Consider the following 19,178-nt stretch of genomic DNA (forward strand, 5'->3'; position numbering starts at 1 on the left):
CAGGTTGTGGGTGAAGATGCAGTAAAGAGGGCCTGTTGTCAAAGTTTTCCTCACGATTAGCTTTAAGCAGATCCAACTTGGGGTATGCACTGTCTCTAGGTGTCTTCTTTTGTCAGTGAGTTGAGCAGTTGGAAGCTGTTCTAGTTCTCTTCCATGTCTGTTCACCTGCTGTCCCAGGGCCCGGCTTCTTTACTGGATTGGCTTCTCATCTTCTCTTTGCTTTTATTCCCAGGTTTGGATGAGAGTAATCACGTTTCCCTACCTGATGAGTTCTCAGAAAAAAATGCTTGCAAACTCTGAGGCATTTAGATATTTTGGAAGTAGAGGGTTACATGGATTAGTGTTACACCTGATAGGGTGTACACCTGAGAAGGCCTGAGGAAAGGAGTGTTTGCACAGGAGACCAATAGAGTTGCTTCCTACAGCTACTTATCCAAACTCTACAGATCTTCTTTTCTCCTTCTATGTCCTTTCTTAATTGCTTCACCAGAACTGTGGACATTAGTCAACTTCACAGACAGTCCCACTTTGGAACTGGTAGTGTTCAAAGGTGTGGTTTGGTAACTTGTTTTAGACTGACCTAAATTTGGACCCCTATTGAAAGGGAAGATCCTATTATGTGTTGACACTTCCTCCTTTGTTTCAGCACTTGTGATACTGCTGCTTCACACTGAGCTGGGTCTGAAAACTGATCTGGCTCAAAGCTCTCCCAGCCAAAAAGAAGAAGAAAAAAATTATAGTTTTCATCCAGCTTGTCAAACCGCACCTGAAATGGCAATAGGGGTTCCAGCTACAAAAACATATTGCTTAGGTTGCCTACTTATCACCAGTTTTGCATCATTAAGTGTTATGCATTCTTGGCCTGATATAATTGCAGCAGATTGTACACATGAACTGTTAATTATTTTATTTTTAAAACAGAAATTGCAAAACAGGAAAATAGCATTCCAACATGTTTGCTTTTGGAGCTAACCTATCAAGGCAATCTGTTAGTTTGATAATGGTAAAACTCTCAAGCCCTTGTCTCAACAGGATGCAATAGGGTACCATTAAGACAGCCATCTGTTGAACATATATACTGGAGACATGAATTGCCTCGCACTTTTGGTTTCTGACTAGTTATAATGTAGTCGTGTTCTGTGGATACCGCGGATCTGCACTGAAAAATGCATGGAAAGATCGGAGTTCAGTGAAAGGTTAGGATCCAAGTTTGGAATCAATGACTGGGGGCACTAGGCATGGAGCAGGGAAGAGATTAAACCTTTTAGGTATATGCACGTTGATAGTAAACGCTGCTGTGTGGCAAGAGTCTTAGCTGCTTGAGTAGCTTAGCACATCAATAGATCTGTAAAACTCCATTTGCAGACCAAGGCTACCATTATGTTGGATTGATTCATCGTGATGAGCAGATAAAGCAAGTTAAATTCTATCAGAGTTTTCCTGCATTAATTTAAAAATGAGTTTAGTTGGCTCTAAATGGACATTTGTTTTAGTATCTTGAGGAACTGACTTTCCTCTATTAAAGCAGAATAATGTATCTATATGGTGCCCTAACTTGAACAGTACATAAAGATTAGTAAATAAGACCCCATTAAAAATACTTATAATGTAAGTAACATGGGTCCCAATAGCCTTTCTAATGTCCATTAATGCTTATTCTGAGGATCAGAGCTCATTTTACTGAGCCATTTAGTCAAACTGTGTGATTATTTAGAAAGTTAATTCATGCATACTAAAATCTAGCTTAAGTAATGCAGAGGGTAGGAGGTAAAACTCTATGGAGACGATAGTCCTTTTTGTTATTTAATGATCAGCCATAATTAACTTGCAAATTTGAAATAATTAGAACAAATTAAAGGTATTTAACTTTGCCTCCCTAAAGAAAAATTCAAATTGCACCAAATGCAGCTTTAAATTATTCAAGTCTCAGAGGTCTGTGCTGGGTTTTTTTACAATGCCTTTTCTATGATGAGAATACCAATCTGCTTTTTGTCAGAAAGCATCCTATCAAGTAATTGTTCTTTGTGTCTAATAAATGACAGCTATTCTTCTTTGTAAAAGTATTTCAGTCTCTGAAGACTACACCAGCATTTCCATGGCATTTTAATTCAATAAAACAAAAGGTTAATGTTTTTCTACTTTTTAAGGAATGCAAATACTAGCAGTATTCTATGGGTCTTGAATGACATTTAAAATTTGCCATTCAAGCTCAGCAGGGATATCGCGATATGAGGCATAGACAAAATGGCAAAATGTTCAAGGTGTGTTTTCCTTTGTTGCTGAAATATTTCGATATTCATAAGGAGGCAGTGATGCTGAGGCTTGCTTCTTTTCTGATGATACTACCTTGCCACTCCTGCCTTAGTGTGTAGGTTGGGTAGGTTTTTAAGGTCTTTCTTTAGCCTGTCTTCTCTGTTGTGTAGTTTCAGGGAATATTATGAAAATACATCAGATAACATAATGTCCTGCAGGAGGTCCTACTAACCAAACTATGTTTGAGTGGTATAATGGATGGATGAATTTGAAAATAGAGAAGGACCTGTCTGATCTCTTAGTCTACCTGATCCCTTTGGACCGTATGTTAGTTTTAAATTTCCCAGATTGCAAGAGTCACGTCTTTAGTTTTTCTAATTATTCCATAGATGAATAAGTTTGTTCTGAAATAGCTTTGTCCTCATGTTTTCTTTGCTTAATTTTGGCACATTGCTAATTATTGACTTTCCTCTTTTTTTGTAAATCTCTACATTATCCTTTTTCTTCTGTTTTGTACACATCTCAGATTAAGTATTTGTCATTTTTCAGTTTGATTCTTTATCCTTACTTGAGCAAAACTTTACAGTGAGCTTTCCTTGATTAAATACTGAAGAACCAGGCTCTAATTCATTGTTTAGTGAGCTATAAATGCCACATACACTTGCTTGTGTTATTTCCTCATAAATTAGCTCCTCTAACTTCCTCTTCATGTCTGTTTCTCTTTGAATTCCCTCTGGCATAGCGTTATCTAAACCACAACTCAGTATGCTGGAGGTAACCTCCCCATCTAAAAGGTATCACAGTGAACCAGCGGAGTAAACGCCGCCGCCTCCTCTACAAGACAAAGGTCACTGTCTTCACAGATGATCTGTAGGTTGTAATTAAATGTACTTTAAAGACTCAGAAAGCATCTAAATAATGACTACCTCAAAATTTTTGCATGCTGTTAATCATCCAGAAACAGAAGAATAAAATATCGAGTTCTGCATTATCATAGAAATCTGGTCAAGCGGTATATCTTTAAGACTCTTTAATCAGTTTTTAGGGTTCAAACCCACCTCTTGCTATACTCTGGGTTTCAGGAATTAGTAGGTTAATTTCATATAATTCAAGTAAGTTACTATTTTGCCCACCATAAATTTTAATAACACTTTGCAGTGTTATTAGCGGCCATGCAGTTGGAAGCTCTAAAGTAAACGGTAGTTATTCAGAGAAATTCTATCCAACACTTCAGCCAGTTATTACAGGTCATGAGCCATTATATAAATGTTCTGTATTAATAATACAGGAGTAATACTAATTGTCAAACAGGCGCAGTGGGCCCTATTAAACAATGACTTATACAGCACGTTGATTTGAAACTTTTAATTCAGCTATCATTTTCTGATAGGAAGATCAGAGATCTGTGTTTTTCAGATGTGCAGTAACTTCAGTAGTGTAATCTTTTATGTAAAAGGTATTTACATCTTTATTTTATGAAGCAGCCTCCATAAAACTATACCCCAAATAATGTAAACATGCTGGTGCTCTTTGCGTTGCCCATGTAAAATTGGTACTTACACAGAAAAAAGATTTGTGTACTCTTGCATTAACTTAAGCAAGCTGTGTGTTACTTCCATGCTTGCAAGTAGAGCAGTATAACTTCATGAAATGTGTTCCTTCCATGTGGATCATCCCAATTATATATATGTATGTATATGTGTGTATATACTTACTGCATAGCAATGATGGGGCTAACAACGTGTGCTTGTTGGACATCCTCATTTAAAGCAGTAGTCTTTTCCCTGAGAGCAGAATGTGGAAGTGGTAGGTTGTCCAAGCAGTCAAAGTTGTAAGGGAAATGTATGTTGATAAGGCAACAGAAATAGTTACGTTCTTCCTGAGTGCATCTGTGGGCTGTAGCATCTGTGAGATCCCAACGCTTCTGAAGCTTTTGTGTAATTTGTACTGAGATTTACTGAGAGAAAGATGATCTCTGTAACCTCCTGTCTTCCTAAGCTTTTCCGTGATTGCGTGTGCCTGCAGTGACTACAGCCATGCTTGCTCCACATCAACAAATTTGCATCTTGGCTGTATCTGTGCAGGGTGTTTAAGATCATGTCTAGCCCTGCAGGAGCTGTGTTCTAATGGACTGCATTCTCCATTGCTCTTTTGGTTAACTGTCTCTTTTTGTACTCTATCCAAACTATCACACTTGCTGTACTACATACTCTTCCACCAGTTTTGTGGTGCATTCTCTGTCCCACCTTCATGTGCCTCTGTTCCTTTATCCCCTTCCCTTTCCCCAGTATATCTGCTTCCCTTTTGCAAACCATGACCCCAGTTTTCTTCCCACAAATTCTTCTGTGCTTCACCTCTTCCCTACAAAAGCGAGCATTTCTTTTTAATTACTACTTTTTCAAACCTTGCTCCACCATCCTGGACAAAGTCCTTTCTGTGTCTTGATCACAGTTGCCCTGTCCCAACCACTCGGGAAATCCAGGGCCTAATGCTTTAGGCAATATGCCAACCATCAGGAGACTCCAAATAGAATTGCCAAAATGCTGCCAGTGTCTGCATGGCTAAGTTTACTGGAGTGGGGGTTTGGGGCACTGTGACTTGGAAACAAGACAATCTTGCTGCAGAGCGGGATCGAGGAAAGCAGTCCTCACCAATACCTCTTTGCAAGCCTGTCTCCTTTTTCCAGATCCTTGCAACCCTTGTTCTCGGTCGTTTCTGGAAGCTCTTGCCTGTGCGAGTCTTGCTTTTTGAGTGCAAGTGTTTGTTTCGCAGACAATGTCGATGGCAGCAATGAGTCAGGGAGCAGAACTGAGACCCTTGTGTGTAAAACACCTCTAAATTTTAGTAATAGGAAACTGAATTATCATTCCTTTCTCTCCTCCTTAGTTAAGCTCATATTAACTAAAATTTCTTGAGTGTGGCCCACAACATGTATTGTCAGGTTGTTATCGCCTGTACACTAACTGTCTGTCTAATCATCAGGGAGATCAATTCTGGGTCCGTCTCCCTTTATAAATGTACATGTGTATGATCCAAAATGCCATTGGATGTATGCTTTCAAACGTTTAGCAAAGCTGCAGTGAAAACGCAACTGTGAAGTGCCTTGTGTAATAGTGCGTGACCTGTCTTTCCTCCCAGCTTACCGGTGTTGAAATGTGAAGATTACTTTCCCAGAACACCACCAGCGAGCAAAGCCTCCAAACCACCGGGGAGCAGTGGCGGGAGCAGTTCGGGGAAGAAAACGGTTGGTTTTAGTGCAAATGTGGAAGATGGGCAAGCCCTTCTGATGCAGGCCAAGAGGGAAGGCAGCAGGTCAAGGAAAGGTAAGGTGAAGCATGCTGTATTGCAGCTCCATGAGTGTGGTGATGGCATTTAGAAGCTATACATATGTGTTCAGGAGTGGATAAACAAAATGCATGATTAAAGGGAGAGGACTGCAAGTTGCTTAAAACAACCCAAGAGAAGGTAGCTATGTTTAAAGTAATAGCATAGAAAGCCTTGTAAATAACAAGTGATCTTCGTGGTTGGTGTTCCTGATGGAAGGGAAGAAATAGCCCTTTAATCTCAAAAAGCTACTTCAACAATTCGTTTTGTTTTCCCAGCAAGCAGAGAATAAGTGCAGTGGGGCTTGTTCTTGAAGTGTAATCTTCTTCACATTCTTTTCCTCCCCAAGTAATGGCTCCACCATTACAACCTGATATTTTGCCACACAGGGATATCTGTACAACTAGAATCTATCCTTCCCTTAGCTTTGCACCTCCACTTAAGGAGCAGAGAAAGTAGCCTTTCTTAGGAAGAGAAAGGGTTGGGAACAAAAGCAGCTTGGATGTTTCACTACTGAGCCTTGAACATAATCCGTGGTTCAATTATGAGCTAGCTTGCCTTTTTTTTTTTTTTTTTTTTTTTTTAACTTGTCAGCCAGTTTGCTGTATATGTCAGCATAAAAATAAAGAAAATGGCAAAATGAGAAGAAATGTGGTGCAGTTCTCAAAGGAACAAATAACTTGTGTTATTGGTTAAGACCGTACCAACATTAAAAAGCAGTCCCTGTGAAGAAACTTTCAAAAGGGTATCATCAGCCTGGACCCAAACAGTGGCTGAGGTTAATCTTTTCCAAGGCACAGCTACAAAAGTTGGAAGCCTGTAAAGGGCTTGTGTCCAAAAAAATCAATTTCTAATTTGAAACAAAATCATTTTTGACTAACAGGGGTTCAGGACCCATTACTTTTGCTGTATAGTCTGCTGACATTTCACACTTTCTGTTGTGCACAATGAATCCTAATAGTCATTTTATAACATTGCTACACCAATCAATTTAAGCAAGAGAAAGCCGTTACAATTCTGCAAAGTTTCAGGGGCAATTTTCACTGATGGTTTTCTTTTATGTTTTTTTCAGCTATCATTATTTTTTTCTTCTCCTTTCCTCTTCCTTCTACCCCCTCCTTCTCAATACTGTAGTGATGAAATTGAGATTTTTCACAGTTGTTGGATGATGGGTTTTATTCTTTGGATAGGGATAGTCCCCAAAAAAGTAATTTATTTTCCACAGATTTAGAAAAAAAAAATCGAACTTGGCCTCTCCATTCATTCATTCATTTCATTTTAGTACTTAGAAGAAGTTACAAGCTGCACCTGGCTATTGCACATAGCAACCAAGCTGCACCTATGCTGATCGAGTGATTGCAGTGGTCAGCATGATGCCTGAAGAACGTGGCTATCTTTTACAAACACTTATTGGGATTGCTAACTTTGAAGACATAGAGCTGCATGGCAAAATTTAACTTATAAACATTGGCACTTGCTGTGATACCAGATAAAGTTCAGAGAAATGTTTTCAAGCTGTGGAACAACCTCAGGTCTATTACTGATTTGAATGGCTTGTTTATCACAGGGCAAATTACCTAGCACTAATCACTGGAGTTGAAGTCTTCTGTATTTAGTACCTTTTTAATTGGCTTCCCTCTGTTATATATTTGGACTCCTTTAACAGGTATACACACATACTCGTAAACCGTTTTTTCCATCTTTGAGGATCACCAGGGCACAATGTCAAGTTTCTTAATTCTAGTTAGCTCTGGACACTTTCTGTCTCTGTCCTTATTTCTGCTAGATCGTACCATCTGTCCTGAACTGGGATTGCTGCTTCAGAATTTATTCTTTTATTAGGAAGCAATTTTGTAGCTTCTAGCAAAAATAAAACTGGGAATACAAATACTGTTTTCTTTGGTGAATCCTATAAAATTGTGGGATTTGCCTTACTGCATCCAAGGACTAGGCCATCAAGCCTGAAAGTCTGTCTCAAAAGCGGTCAGTACCTGTTACATCAACAGAAACAGATCCCTGTATTGCAGTGCATTTAACTGAGCTCTAGTTAAGCCATGAAATGTGGGGAAAGGGAATGAAGTCAACAAGATGACATCTTGAGACATGAAACTTGATGTTACTGAGCCATGTACTTTCATGTGGCCTTTCTGATCACAAAGCAGCAGTGTCTGGATACACGTGTGTAGAAACACATCCACTGAAAACTTTTTAACAGTCAAATTTTATACTAGCGCTGGAAAAGTTTATTTTTCTCATGCCTTTGGTCTGTCTTGTCTATTTACATTGTAAATATATTAGGATGGGGGCTATCTCCCAGCACATGTTAGTGCAGTGCCAGTTCTGATGTAGACCTTTGGCTCTGTCGCAACTGGGAACAATGCGTGTATCTGGCTACCCTGCAACTCATAAGTGTCTCTCCACAGCAACACGTGCAGTTGTATCAGATTTTGATTTTTTCCTATTTTACTACCTTTGTACTCTTAGATTTTGTTTTGATAAAATGAGTAATCAGTAAATCAAGGCCATGCTGGAATGGTGGTAAACTCTACTGCCCACAGGATGGCTTATTATACTGAGTGTGGTGAATTTGGAAGGGATAATTTCTTAAGAAACCCACTTTCCCTTCTCCCTGTAAGTGTTTAGTAATGGCAAAAAAAACATCATTACCTTGGTCCCATCACCTCTTGGAGCGAAAGGTGCATTTCTGTTCTCTTTTCAGGCTATAAGCTTACAGGACCAGCCATGCTTCAGCAGTCAGCTTTTATTTTTTCACTAATGCTTTTTGTCTCCTATTTCTGTTTGCTCCTTAATTTTTATTCCTGTGCTGTAGTAGGTGTTTGTGTCTTGTAGCCAGACTTTTTTAGTTTTCCCAGCAAAACTTTAAGCAGACGAAGCAATCCTCAAGTCTTGGATCTCTTCAGCAGTAAATTGTTTTTATTGGTGTCACCAGCAGCTATGTCAATTTGTACTAAAATCTAACAACTTGTCTAGTTAAAAAGCACTAGAGTACAAAAATGTGTGTTTCTCTTCCTCTCTACCCTGGATAATTTTGCTTTTGGGCTGGGAAACTAAACTAAATCCTGTCCATTACATTCTGCCATATTGGGCGCTTTACTTCTCTATGCTTCTTTTTAAAGTGTTCCCCTTTACACCCTTCCTAAAGTCTTTGTATTGAAACAAAGAAGGAACTGTTTTTCCTTCTTTGGGGAAGCTTTTACATTATATTATATTAACATTCATAGCTTTCCTTTCCATGTGTAAAAGAAAAAACTAGAGAAGGAAGAATTCTTTTAGCTCATAGTATCCATACTTTTCCAGGGGCTCATTTTTCTCAGTAGTGTTTGTTTTTCAGTAGGTTTTCTAATGCAGCTTCTTAGCAATTCAGGATCTGGAACTTCTTCCCTTGAGAGAAGACTCTTCCCTACAATCGAATAGAGCAATTAGTTAATATTACCAAAGTGCTTTGAAGATGTGAAGTACTATATAAATGTTAAGTATTATGAATATTAGTATTATCCAATTCATAAAGATTTATTTCATGATTATCAACCTAAGTTTTCCATTGCTTACTTTCATCCCATTACTGCTTCAACCAGCCTCAGCAGTTTTTCTTCATTCTCAGTATTTACACTTTCAAAAATGTAGGCTGCTTTATTTCCCCTGCTTTCTTCAAGCTTTGGTTGTCTGTTTGTCAAGCAGAAATATATAGTTTTTTGAATTATCTCAAATGAGTCTTTGAACTAACTTAAATCATTCTTATACCAAGTTAACCAAATTGAAAATAGTATTCTTAACATTACCATTTAGAAGACATCTGTAATTTGCTTGGGGGGGAGCTTGCCCCGCAGGCTTACCTCTAGTTTATTTTTTGCTATTCTTTACTACCGCAGGTTCTCACTTTCCATTGGTATCAGGGTTTAGGTTATTTGCACCATGCATAAGCTTTTTTTTTTTTTCCAGGGTGACTGTGCCTATTCTTTTCCCATGTTTCTTGCTTCTCTAGATCATATGTAACTTCTCCAATCTCATACTGTCTTCCAGCACCTGCAGATCTAATTAATTTGCTGTCATTTGTATCACCCTAGTTCTCTATGACTTTTCATAAATAATTACCAGTCACTTCATAAATTCATTAGCTAATTCCCTTTAGCCCTGAAATATATATCCTTCAGACTAAAGAATTTGTATCTTTTTTTCCCTGATAATTTCTTTTCATCAGCTTCATATAAGCAGGTATTATACATCAACAAGGTCTTCATTACCTCCTAGTTGCCAATATTCCTTTTTCTTATTTTTTTCTCTCAGTGTATTTTAAAATTATTAGTAGCTTGGCTATTTCAGGATCATTATTGATTTAATCTTCTTCATTTATTCATAGACCTACTTTCTCTTTGGTGTTTTTTTTTTTCCCCTCAATAGACTCATATGCTTTTTTGAGATGTATTTTAAAAGTTTTTTTTATATTCACTAATTCAGGATTTCTTTCTACTCCTGTTTTATCTCTGTGCATCCTAACAGCCTTAAGTATATTCCTACTTAGTTGCTTTTCTTGTTTTCCATTTCTAGCCCTAGTAATGTTTTCAAACTTGGGCCTTTGAACAGTTCCCTTGAGGCTGTATTGGCCACTTCTGAGTCCATATATTTTCTTTTTCAGAGAAATATATCTACTTTGCTTTGAATTCAGTGTGTTGACAATGTGCCAGCCTTTTCTCGTACAAGGAATTGAATATATTCTTCCATGCTCAGCAGGTTTTTATTACTTCAGTATTAGTTTCTTAAAATCCAGCTGCCTCATTCCACTGTCATGTGAAATGGTTTCTAAATATTTCATATTCAGTCATAAAGCCAAATGTCCAAGCAAGAGACTTGTAGTCTTTATATGCATACCCACTCATCATGGATTGGCACACTACCAAGTTGCCAGGGACACACAATCAACATATATTCCCATGATATTTCTAAGAATTCCTTCTCTGGTAATTAGGTATTAGGTGAGAGCTTTCACTATGTAATGCTGAAGCACAATGCATTAGAGCAGGGCAATAAGAACCCATTCTTTTGTTAGCTTTCCTATAACATACATTAAAACACATGGTTTTACTAGATTATATGCATGTATTGTTATACATCTTAAATCAACACAGTATTTTAAGTAATGTTCATCTCTTGGACATCCATAAACCTGTAGAAATTTTGCACTGATGCTGGAATTCCAAGTTTAATATATATTGCTCTGTATTTCAGCATGGATGGTAGATAACATTACTATTCAGAGAGGCCAGAAATATTTAGTCATGATGTGGGTAAGGCTTGCAGTAGAATTGTAACCTTGCATTTCAAGAGGACAGATTTCCACATAGAGAACTGCTTAGTAGAATCCTTTGGAGGGCAGAGGGACTCAGGACAGCTAGTTGATCTTCAAGGATGACCTCCTTGATGCACAAGAATAGTCCATTCTGTCTAAATGTCAGTACAGATGAACATGGAGCTTTTGACTGAGCATCACTGCAAAAAGGAAATATACAGTAGGTGGAAGCAAAGTCGGACTATGTGGGAGAGAAATGGAGGCATTGCTCTAGCATACAGGGTTGGAGTAAGGAAAGCCAAAGCTCAGCTCAAGTTGAAACTGGAGAAAGTTATAAAGAGTAAGAGGAAGACTTTCATAGGTGTATCAGCAGCAAAAGGAAGGCTAAGAAAGAGGTTGGCCCTCTGCACAGAGGGATAGGGTATCTAGTTACAAAGCGCAAAAAAAGGCTGAGGTCCTCAATGGCTGTTTTCACTGGTAAGGTTTGCCCTCTGGTGTCCCTGAACCTAGTGGCATAGTGTGTGGGAATGATGCATTACCTGCGGCAGAGGAAGACACAGGGAGCGCTTAAGCTTCTTGGACACTCATAAGTCCATGTATGGGACCAGAGAGGATGCATCCGAGGGGGCTTAGAGATCTGGGCAATATCACTGCGAGGCTCTCTCTTATCTTTGAAAGATCATGGCAATACAGGAAAGTTTCTGATTATTGGAAAAAGGCAAATGTCACATCTATCTTCAAGAAAAGCAAGGAGGTAGATCTAGGGAATTGCTGGACAGTTAGTCTTACCTCCGTCCCTGGGAAGGTTATGAAGCAAATCCTCCTAGAAGCTGTTTGCAAACACATGAAAGACAGGAAGATGGTTGGAAACAGCCAGTACGAATTGACTAAGGCCAAATCATACCTTAACAACCTGATTGCGTTCTGTGATGAGATGACTGGTTCCATACACAAGGGGAGAACGTTGGATGTCGCTTACCTTGATTTCAGCAGAGCCTTTGATGCAACTCCCATAGCTTTCTCATAGCCAGATTGGTGAGATATGGACTGGGCAAGCTGACTGTAAGATGCATGAAACCAGGCACCCTCACAGTAAAAGAAAGTTTTTCTTAAGTTCAGATGGAACTTGCTGTGTTCCAGTTTGTGCCCATTGCCTCCCATCCTATCACTGGGCACTACTGAGTCTGGTCCCATCCTCTTTACACCCTCCCTTCAGATATTTATACACATTGATAAAATCCCCCCTCAGTCTTCTCTTCTCCAAGCTGAACAGCCTCAGCTCTCTCAGCCTTTTCTCATAGGAGATATGCTCCAGTCCCTTAATCATCTTAGTAGCCCTTCGCTGGACTCACTCCAGTAGCTCCATGTCTCTCTTGTATTGGGGAGCTTAGAACTGGGCAGAGTACTCCACATGCGGCCTCACCAGGGCTGAGCAGAGGGAGAGGATCACCTCCCTTGAACTGCTGGCAACACCTCAGGATACCACTGGCCTTCTTGGCCTGAAGGGCACATTGCTGGCTCACAGTTAACTTGTTGTCCACCAGGACCCCCAGGTCCTTCTCCACAGGGCTGCTTTCCAGCAGGTCAGCCCCTAGCCTGTACTGGTACATGAGGTTATTCCTCCCCAAGTGCAGGACTTTGCACTTCCCTTTATTGAACTTCATGAGGTTCCTGTATGTCCATCTCTCTAGCCTGTCTTCAGGTACCTAAGGAGAGGGTGGTACAGAAGAGGGAACAAGACACTTCTTGGAGGTTACAGGGCAAGAGGCAATGGGCACAAGTTACAGCTTGGGACATTCTGATTACTGGTATGGAAAACTTTTTGCGCTGTGAGGGTGGTCAAACATTGGAATAGGTTGCGCAGAGAGATTGTTGGATCTCCGTCAGTGCAGATATTCGAAACCTGACTGGACAATCCCTGAGAAACCCGATCTTGTTGGCCTTGCTTTAACTAGAGTGTTGTACTAGATGATCTCCAGACTTCATCTTCCAACCTAAATTATTTTTTAATTCCAAGATTATTTTGGGAAAAAGAAGAGGTGAACAAACAGTTCGGTTTTATTGAGAGCAAAATATTGTTATATGGATATTTAAAAACAAACTTGGAAAAACTAACATCTTGTAGAAGGTCACAAGAGCTGCATCTGTAAAACTGGATCCTGCAGACGTTACAAGAAATAACAGTGCAAGTCTGTCAAACCTCAGATGGAAAGATAAAGGCTGTAGTGTATGACTTATTATATAAATATGATTCTATATGATCCTGAAAAACATGTTTTGCACAACAGTGTCAGCTGATAATGCCTTCTTTGCCATCTCACTGTATCTACAGTACACCAAAGAATGGCACAACTTTTGGTCATGGTGTTCTGTAGTAATGTGGAATCATGAAATAGCTGTACAAAAGTTACTAGCCTCTAATATCTGCCTTAATTGTCTTCAATTCCTTCCACAGGGACAATTTCAGGGCCTAGAAAGGATGCAGCCACCTCTCCTGTGCTGATAGACAGCAGTAAAGAGCTTGTAACCACAGCCACATCGCCAGTCCAGCATGACACTTCACGGTAAGCTGCTGGGTAATCTCTGGTTTAAGATTCTGCAAATACAACCGTCAGTATCCCCTAGATGCAGGAAAGGGGCTGAATTTCTATGATGTTTCATGTTAGCACAAGCTGGTTAATATAAACTAAAAACTGCTATATCCTTTTGACATTTGTAGTAAGCCTTAAATTGCTTGTTAGAATAAGAAAAACAAGAATACACTGAGTTCTAACATTTTAATTTTACTTAGATTTTGAACAGAAAGTATTTTATGTTTGAAGTCTTGACACATTAAATGCATTTGTAAATAATTTGAATGGATGGTGTTAACCCCTGTTAGGTTTTAAATCCACTTGAAGATTTTAATCCCCCTGTATCTTCCCCCATATTTTATCAAATGGCATTTCTTTTTAAATGTTTTGTACCACAGTTATTTTATGTTTAATGACAAGCAACAAAATCACATTAAGTCAGCAGTTCCTGATTATACATATATCTGCACTAAATGCACTGGAAAAGCAGCATTATCACTTCTGCTCCAATGAAGAAACAGAAAGCAGCATTGTTGTTACACATACGAGTCTAAAAACAACTTTGCCTTCTTTGGGCAGGATTACAATTCTAGTCATAAGTGCTTAAAAAAGCAACACGGAGTCCTTGCTTTTCTTTATCATCTCCCACATTTTCTAGTAATAAAATCTTTAGTTAAGCCAACAGAATAAATGCAGATTAAAGTATGAATTTGCTATATTTTACACCATTAGTTAGATGACTTTGTGCAGTGGAATGACTAGAACATATGACAGTTCATGAGAAGAGTTAAATGTTTCTTGGAGAATGAGAGGGCTTGAGTCAGATTTAATCTTTTCTTGGCCCAGTGGACTAGGAAAATGTATGCTTGATATCATCCCTGTATTCTTGGCAGCAGCTGGCAGTTTTATTTCCATCTTCTGAGGGAACTTGTAATACATAATAGGTGAAAAACCACTATCAATATTGACAAATTTGTACTTACTTGCTATGGAAACACTTTTTTTTTTTTTTTTTTTCCCTTCTGAAGGAAAAGATGATAATTCTGGGAGGATTTAAGAACTGAGATGGATTGGGCTCTATTTCCCACAAGTAACTGTATATTTAAACAAACAGAAACTGCAGGATTGCCTAAGCATTTCTTTTGGAAGCAAGGGTTACCTGTGGAAGTCAGTAATATCGGATAAAGGGTATGAATAAGAGATTGTTTGATACCGTCTAATAGTGATAAGTTGAGATTCCATTCAAGCACTGAGGAGTAGATACAAGATAATTATTCACATCATACAACAACTGCTCAGAAAAAGAAATTTTATTCAAGACAATTGATGGTCCAGTCTTTTCCAGAGAGGGGAGTAAAATAATTGTTGAAATATGCTGTTAGAAATCGTATCAGATAAAGCGATCGGTAAAAACAGTCTGATTAGCTGTCATCTTTAAAGGTTTATTTTACCAGTTGATGACAAATTTTGAAAAATCCTATATTTCTAGGATGATATATCCTATGCTCACTCACTTTCTCTCTATTGGTGCTTTAAGTATAATTGACCAGTTTAAGCAGCCATGTTGTGCTTTCCCTTACTCATGGCCTTCCCTAATTGAAAATGGTAAATGGACAAGTATTTCTGTGGAGACCTAAAGCTGATCCTATCCTTCATCAAAAAACCTGCTTGAGCAGCAGGTCAGTCTCAATTTATCACTGAATGGTTATAAGCTTAGACTGCAGGTTTAACTAACTAAATTAATCAATATTGAGAATTATTGCTGCTTTTGTGCCACTAAAGTTAAGAGTTTGTCAGCATGTTCGTTATAATCCATGATTTGGGGGGGGTTAACAGCTTAACCACAACAGTTGGCATGGGACTTGCAGCACAAAGCCTTAGCATAACAGCAAATTTATTTATTCGGTAGTACATGTAAATATAATTACTTTTGACTGCTTAAATTTATAGGACTAGATTCAACTCATGTTTGTGCCAGCTTTAACTAGCCCAAACCCTGGCACTCTGCAAGTAGCAATGGAAAGCCTGCCAGGGAGAAGGTGCTGGGAGGTGACAGAAGCTCCCTGCCAGCGCGAGGCATTAGGGTGCTAGCTCAGCTTCTGCAGCGGGCTGCCCGGATAAGCAGCCATGGCAGGTAAAGATGTGTTGACTTGATAGCCTTGCTTGGCAAGGCTCAAATGGAGGATTCGGTGTGCGTTACAGCTGCCTCCCGCTTAAGGAAGAAATGCCGCAGTGCTACTTTCTTCTCTCTCGTTGAATGAATCGCCTCTGGGACAAGAAATAAGTGTCCCTAGAAGGTAAAGATGGGTGTTTTGAGATTTGTAGTGCGAGAACTGCAGAAGGACCAAGCTTGTGGCTCTCACAGTGGTTGTTCACAAGGTAGTTTTTTCTAATGATATTTCTAAACGAAAAATAGTATTTCGTTATCTGGCATACTGAGGTTAGGCTAATAGTGAATTTGTTTGCCTATCATGCTTTTATGCATGCCTATCGCTGCTTTCCATAATACAGCCAAGCATTGCATGCTTGGCTGTAGAATGTTATTAAGCCAAGTGTCTACACCTGCATGAGGCCCTTGAAATTATGTTCACAGCAGATCTGGAAAGCTTTTCTACTCCATGTACTTATTTATCTAAACCAAAGCCAATATACTTGGAAAAAAATCACAGGCAAGGTTGGGGCTGGGCAAATTTGGAAGAATAAGTTCTGTTCTTTCTCCCTAAAAGACAGTTCTCTCTGGCAGTTTTAAGCATCACCTTTTTGGTGGCCAGGGACATCTTTTTCATAACTGCCCTTTGCCTAGAAGCAACACGCTGTTTTTTGCCTGTGAGCTGGAAGGAAGCTTGAAAGGGGAGGTAATGGCATTTATATGCTTTCATTTAGTAATGAAGAAGTTTTTACAGAAATTAGATCTTACCTCAGGTATAATCAAGCACTGATTTCAGCAAAACAAGTGTTGTGTTGCAAAACAGAAATGAAACCGCTTTAAATCAAAATATTGAGCCATTCTTTCTCGGAAAAAAAAAAAAGTTGTAAATTGTGCCTTTGTGAAAGACCATTTAATTTGATTACAGCCCCGGTGCAATTGTGAGGCTCTCCCCGCACAGAAACCATTGTAGTGTTGAGTTTGGCACAGTAAGTCCTATAATGCCGCAGATAATCAAGCACTTACAAGACATAGGCATAGGTTTTTCAGCTCACCATGGAAATGGATAATTCTCCTGTAGCATTTTTTACTTTGGGCATCTAAGAAGTGAATTTAAGAACAGTTAGGTAAATGAAGGGATTGAGTGATAGTCTGATTTCAGCATTAAGCCTGTTTTTTTTCTTGTCGCGGTTTTAAATCACAGCTTTAATGCTAGCTGAATGTACTGTCTTGAAGTGAAGTTTCTTATAGCCATTAAAATAAGCGATTTAAAAGTTCCTGCAATATAAGTACCATATTCTAGCTGTATTATTATCTGTTAGACCACAGTGGCCTGTTGGAGTTTTTATAAACAGATTGTGTTGTCTAAATTTGTGTTTAGGGACATTTTAAAAACAGAACTATTTACCCAATTGCCTAGCACATCTCAGGTGAATGTTTATTCAGGGACTTTTAAGCAAATTACTATCTGATATAAAATATAACGTGCGGAGCTGTATACTTAATAATGCACATTGGAACAGTGTAGAGTAGATGTTATGCTGAGTATTTAGGAAATATGACAGTGATGAGATTTAAGCTTTTGCCTTACTTACGCAGTAGTTGCCTTTAAGGTGTGTGTTGGATGCTTAAATATAGTTCTGCTCTTAAGATGATGCCATGAAGTTCTTTCTCCTATAGAATCCAAACAAGCACTTCTAAAGAAGCAGATTTTTTTTCCCTTGTATCAAACGTGATTCAATATTCAAAAGGAGGAAGAAGAGGAGAAAACTTTCATTCCAGACTTAACTTTTGAACATTTAAAGGAATTAAGTGTTTGCAGGGGGGTGGTGAGTTAGGTGATGAACATGATAGGAGACACAAGTTTTTTCAATTCCCTAAGAGAGCTAGCGGTACAGAAAGTCCAATATAGTTCCATATGCAAGTGATAAAATGAGACGTTTGCAAATTAATCTCCCTTATTCACAGTGTAGGTTGTTAATTGTTCTCTCTGCTGGCTGTCGATATAATGTGAAATTTTCATTCCCCATTCAAGATGGAAAAAGTTGTGCCTGAAAATGTTAACATTTGCATTTTTATTTGTTGATTTATTTAAAGGACAGCCTCTCTTACAGCAATCCATCACTCAGTGACACCCCAAATATGAATAATGTATTGTAGAGTTGCGGTTACAATGTGTAATAAGTGCCAGAGACAGTAGAAGAATGTTAACTATGTTGCAAATGTAATATTTATCGACTCATAGTTTATTGCTTTCGAGGTTCAATAATACTGACCATAGGACATTAATATCACTTATCTTGATTTTAGTTGGGCACCTCTGTATGTAGAAATAACCCATCTATCTCATACTTACAAAATAAATGTGAAATTTACAGTGCTTTATAAAAGGAGCATTATAGGTTTCTTTGCTTAGAGCTCACAATTCTCCTCTTCTGCCTTCTCATTTACTTATATCTAACATTGATCCCACTCCAACTGCCTGACCCAGATGGTGAGCACTTCGACACTCTTTATAGAGGCTTTATTTACTGGCTGTATTATGATTTTGTGCACCTGATCTTGATGGTGTTTGGACCAGGTCTCTCTTCCTGTTAAAGACCAGTTTGAAAAGAGACTGTTAAATAGTTTTCTAGTGCTTGTGTCTAAAAAGACAATGGTTGAGAGGCTGAAACAGAGATAACTTCTCCTTTGGAAATACATAAATGCAAAATCTAAGTCCTCTCTCCTTTAGAGAATCATGACTATCGGAAGTGTTTAATTAGGTCAACGGTTGTCATTATAGACATGGAGTTTGTTTGCAAAAAATGTTTAATCAGACAATGGAAATACATTAAAGCAATTTTGAAAGATTAGGATTTAAAATTCAGGTTTTATTTTGAGAACTAAATTTTTCGTGGGACTCTGTGTAAGAAATTTTGCAATGAGGGTATGTTGTGGTAGCAAACCAATTTGCAGTAATCATTTTCATTTCAAGTCCTTGCTCTGGAATTCTGCTTCAGAAACTGATCCCGAAAGGGCAAACCCTTCTCCTTATCTACGTTGTTCTGTTACTGCCACTAAAAGCTTTGAAGTCTCTGGGGTGAAGAAGCGTAGATGTGAAACCAGGATTGGGATCAAAACCCAATTTAACAATAGGAGATTTCAAGCTTGTGTTGAAATCAGATTTCACCTGTGCAGACTGACTCTTGGGAAACCCGGAATTGGGTTCAGGCTTGAAAATGATAAGCCTTGATTATATTTCATGTTGTAGACATCAAATAAATTTTAAAGTGATGTTCTGTATTTACATTTCAGGTTATGAAACTTAACACATCATCACATTCTTTTGCTTTACTATGTGTAACAGGAACACCTATTTGTGTCAAAGGAACCAATCTAGTAGCTGCTCTGTGATAACAGTTTTGGTGTGTCCATTGCTGACAATGAAAATCACATTGGGAAACTCTGACTTGCAGTGCAAGAGGATTAATGTTAATTAGCAACTGTTGGCTGTAATTGTCACCCTCATTAAAATGCAGAATTATGTATTTCTTAGTTATAAATAACCTTTCTAATTGTACTTGATGTATGCCAG

General features: G+C 38.5%; 1 protein-coding gene across 12 annotated transcripts in view; it reads left to right on the forward strand.

The window, feature by feature from the left end:
• The window catches only part of LOC135324925 (protein hinderin-like), a 172,853-nt gene that overhangs the window by 130,485 nt on the left and 23,190 nt on the right, over positions 1 to 19,178 (forward strand). For all 12 annotated transcript variants that reach the window (XM_064502018.1, XM_064502025.1, XM_064502021.1 and 9 more), the window contains 2 exons: positions 5,392 to 5,576; positions 13,338 to 13,446. In XM_064502018.1, the coding sequence (XP_064358088.1) occupies positions 5,392 to 5,576; positions 13,338 to 13,446 (294 nt within the window). The remainder of the gene's footprint in view (positions 1 to 5,391; positions 5,577 to 13,337; positions 13,447 to 19,178) is intronic.

This window comes from Dromaius novaehollandiae, chromosome Z (assembly GCF_036370855.1).
Source record: "Dromaius novaehollandiae isolate bDroNov1 chromosome Z, bDroNov1.hap1, whole genome shotgun sequence".
In the NCBI taxonomy this organism is placed as follows: domain Eukaryota; kingdom Metazoa; phylum Chordata; class Aves; order Casuariiformes; family Dromaiidae; genus Dromaius; species Dromaius novaehollandiae.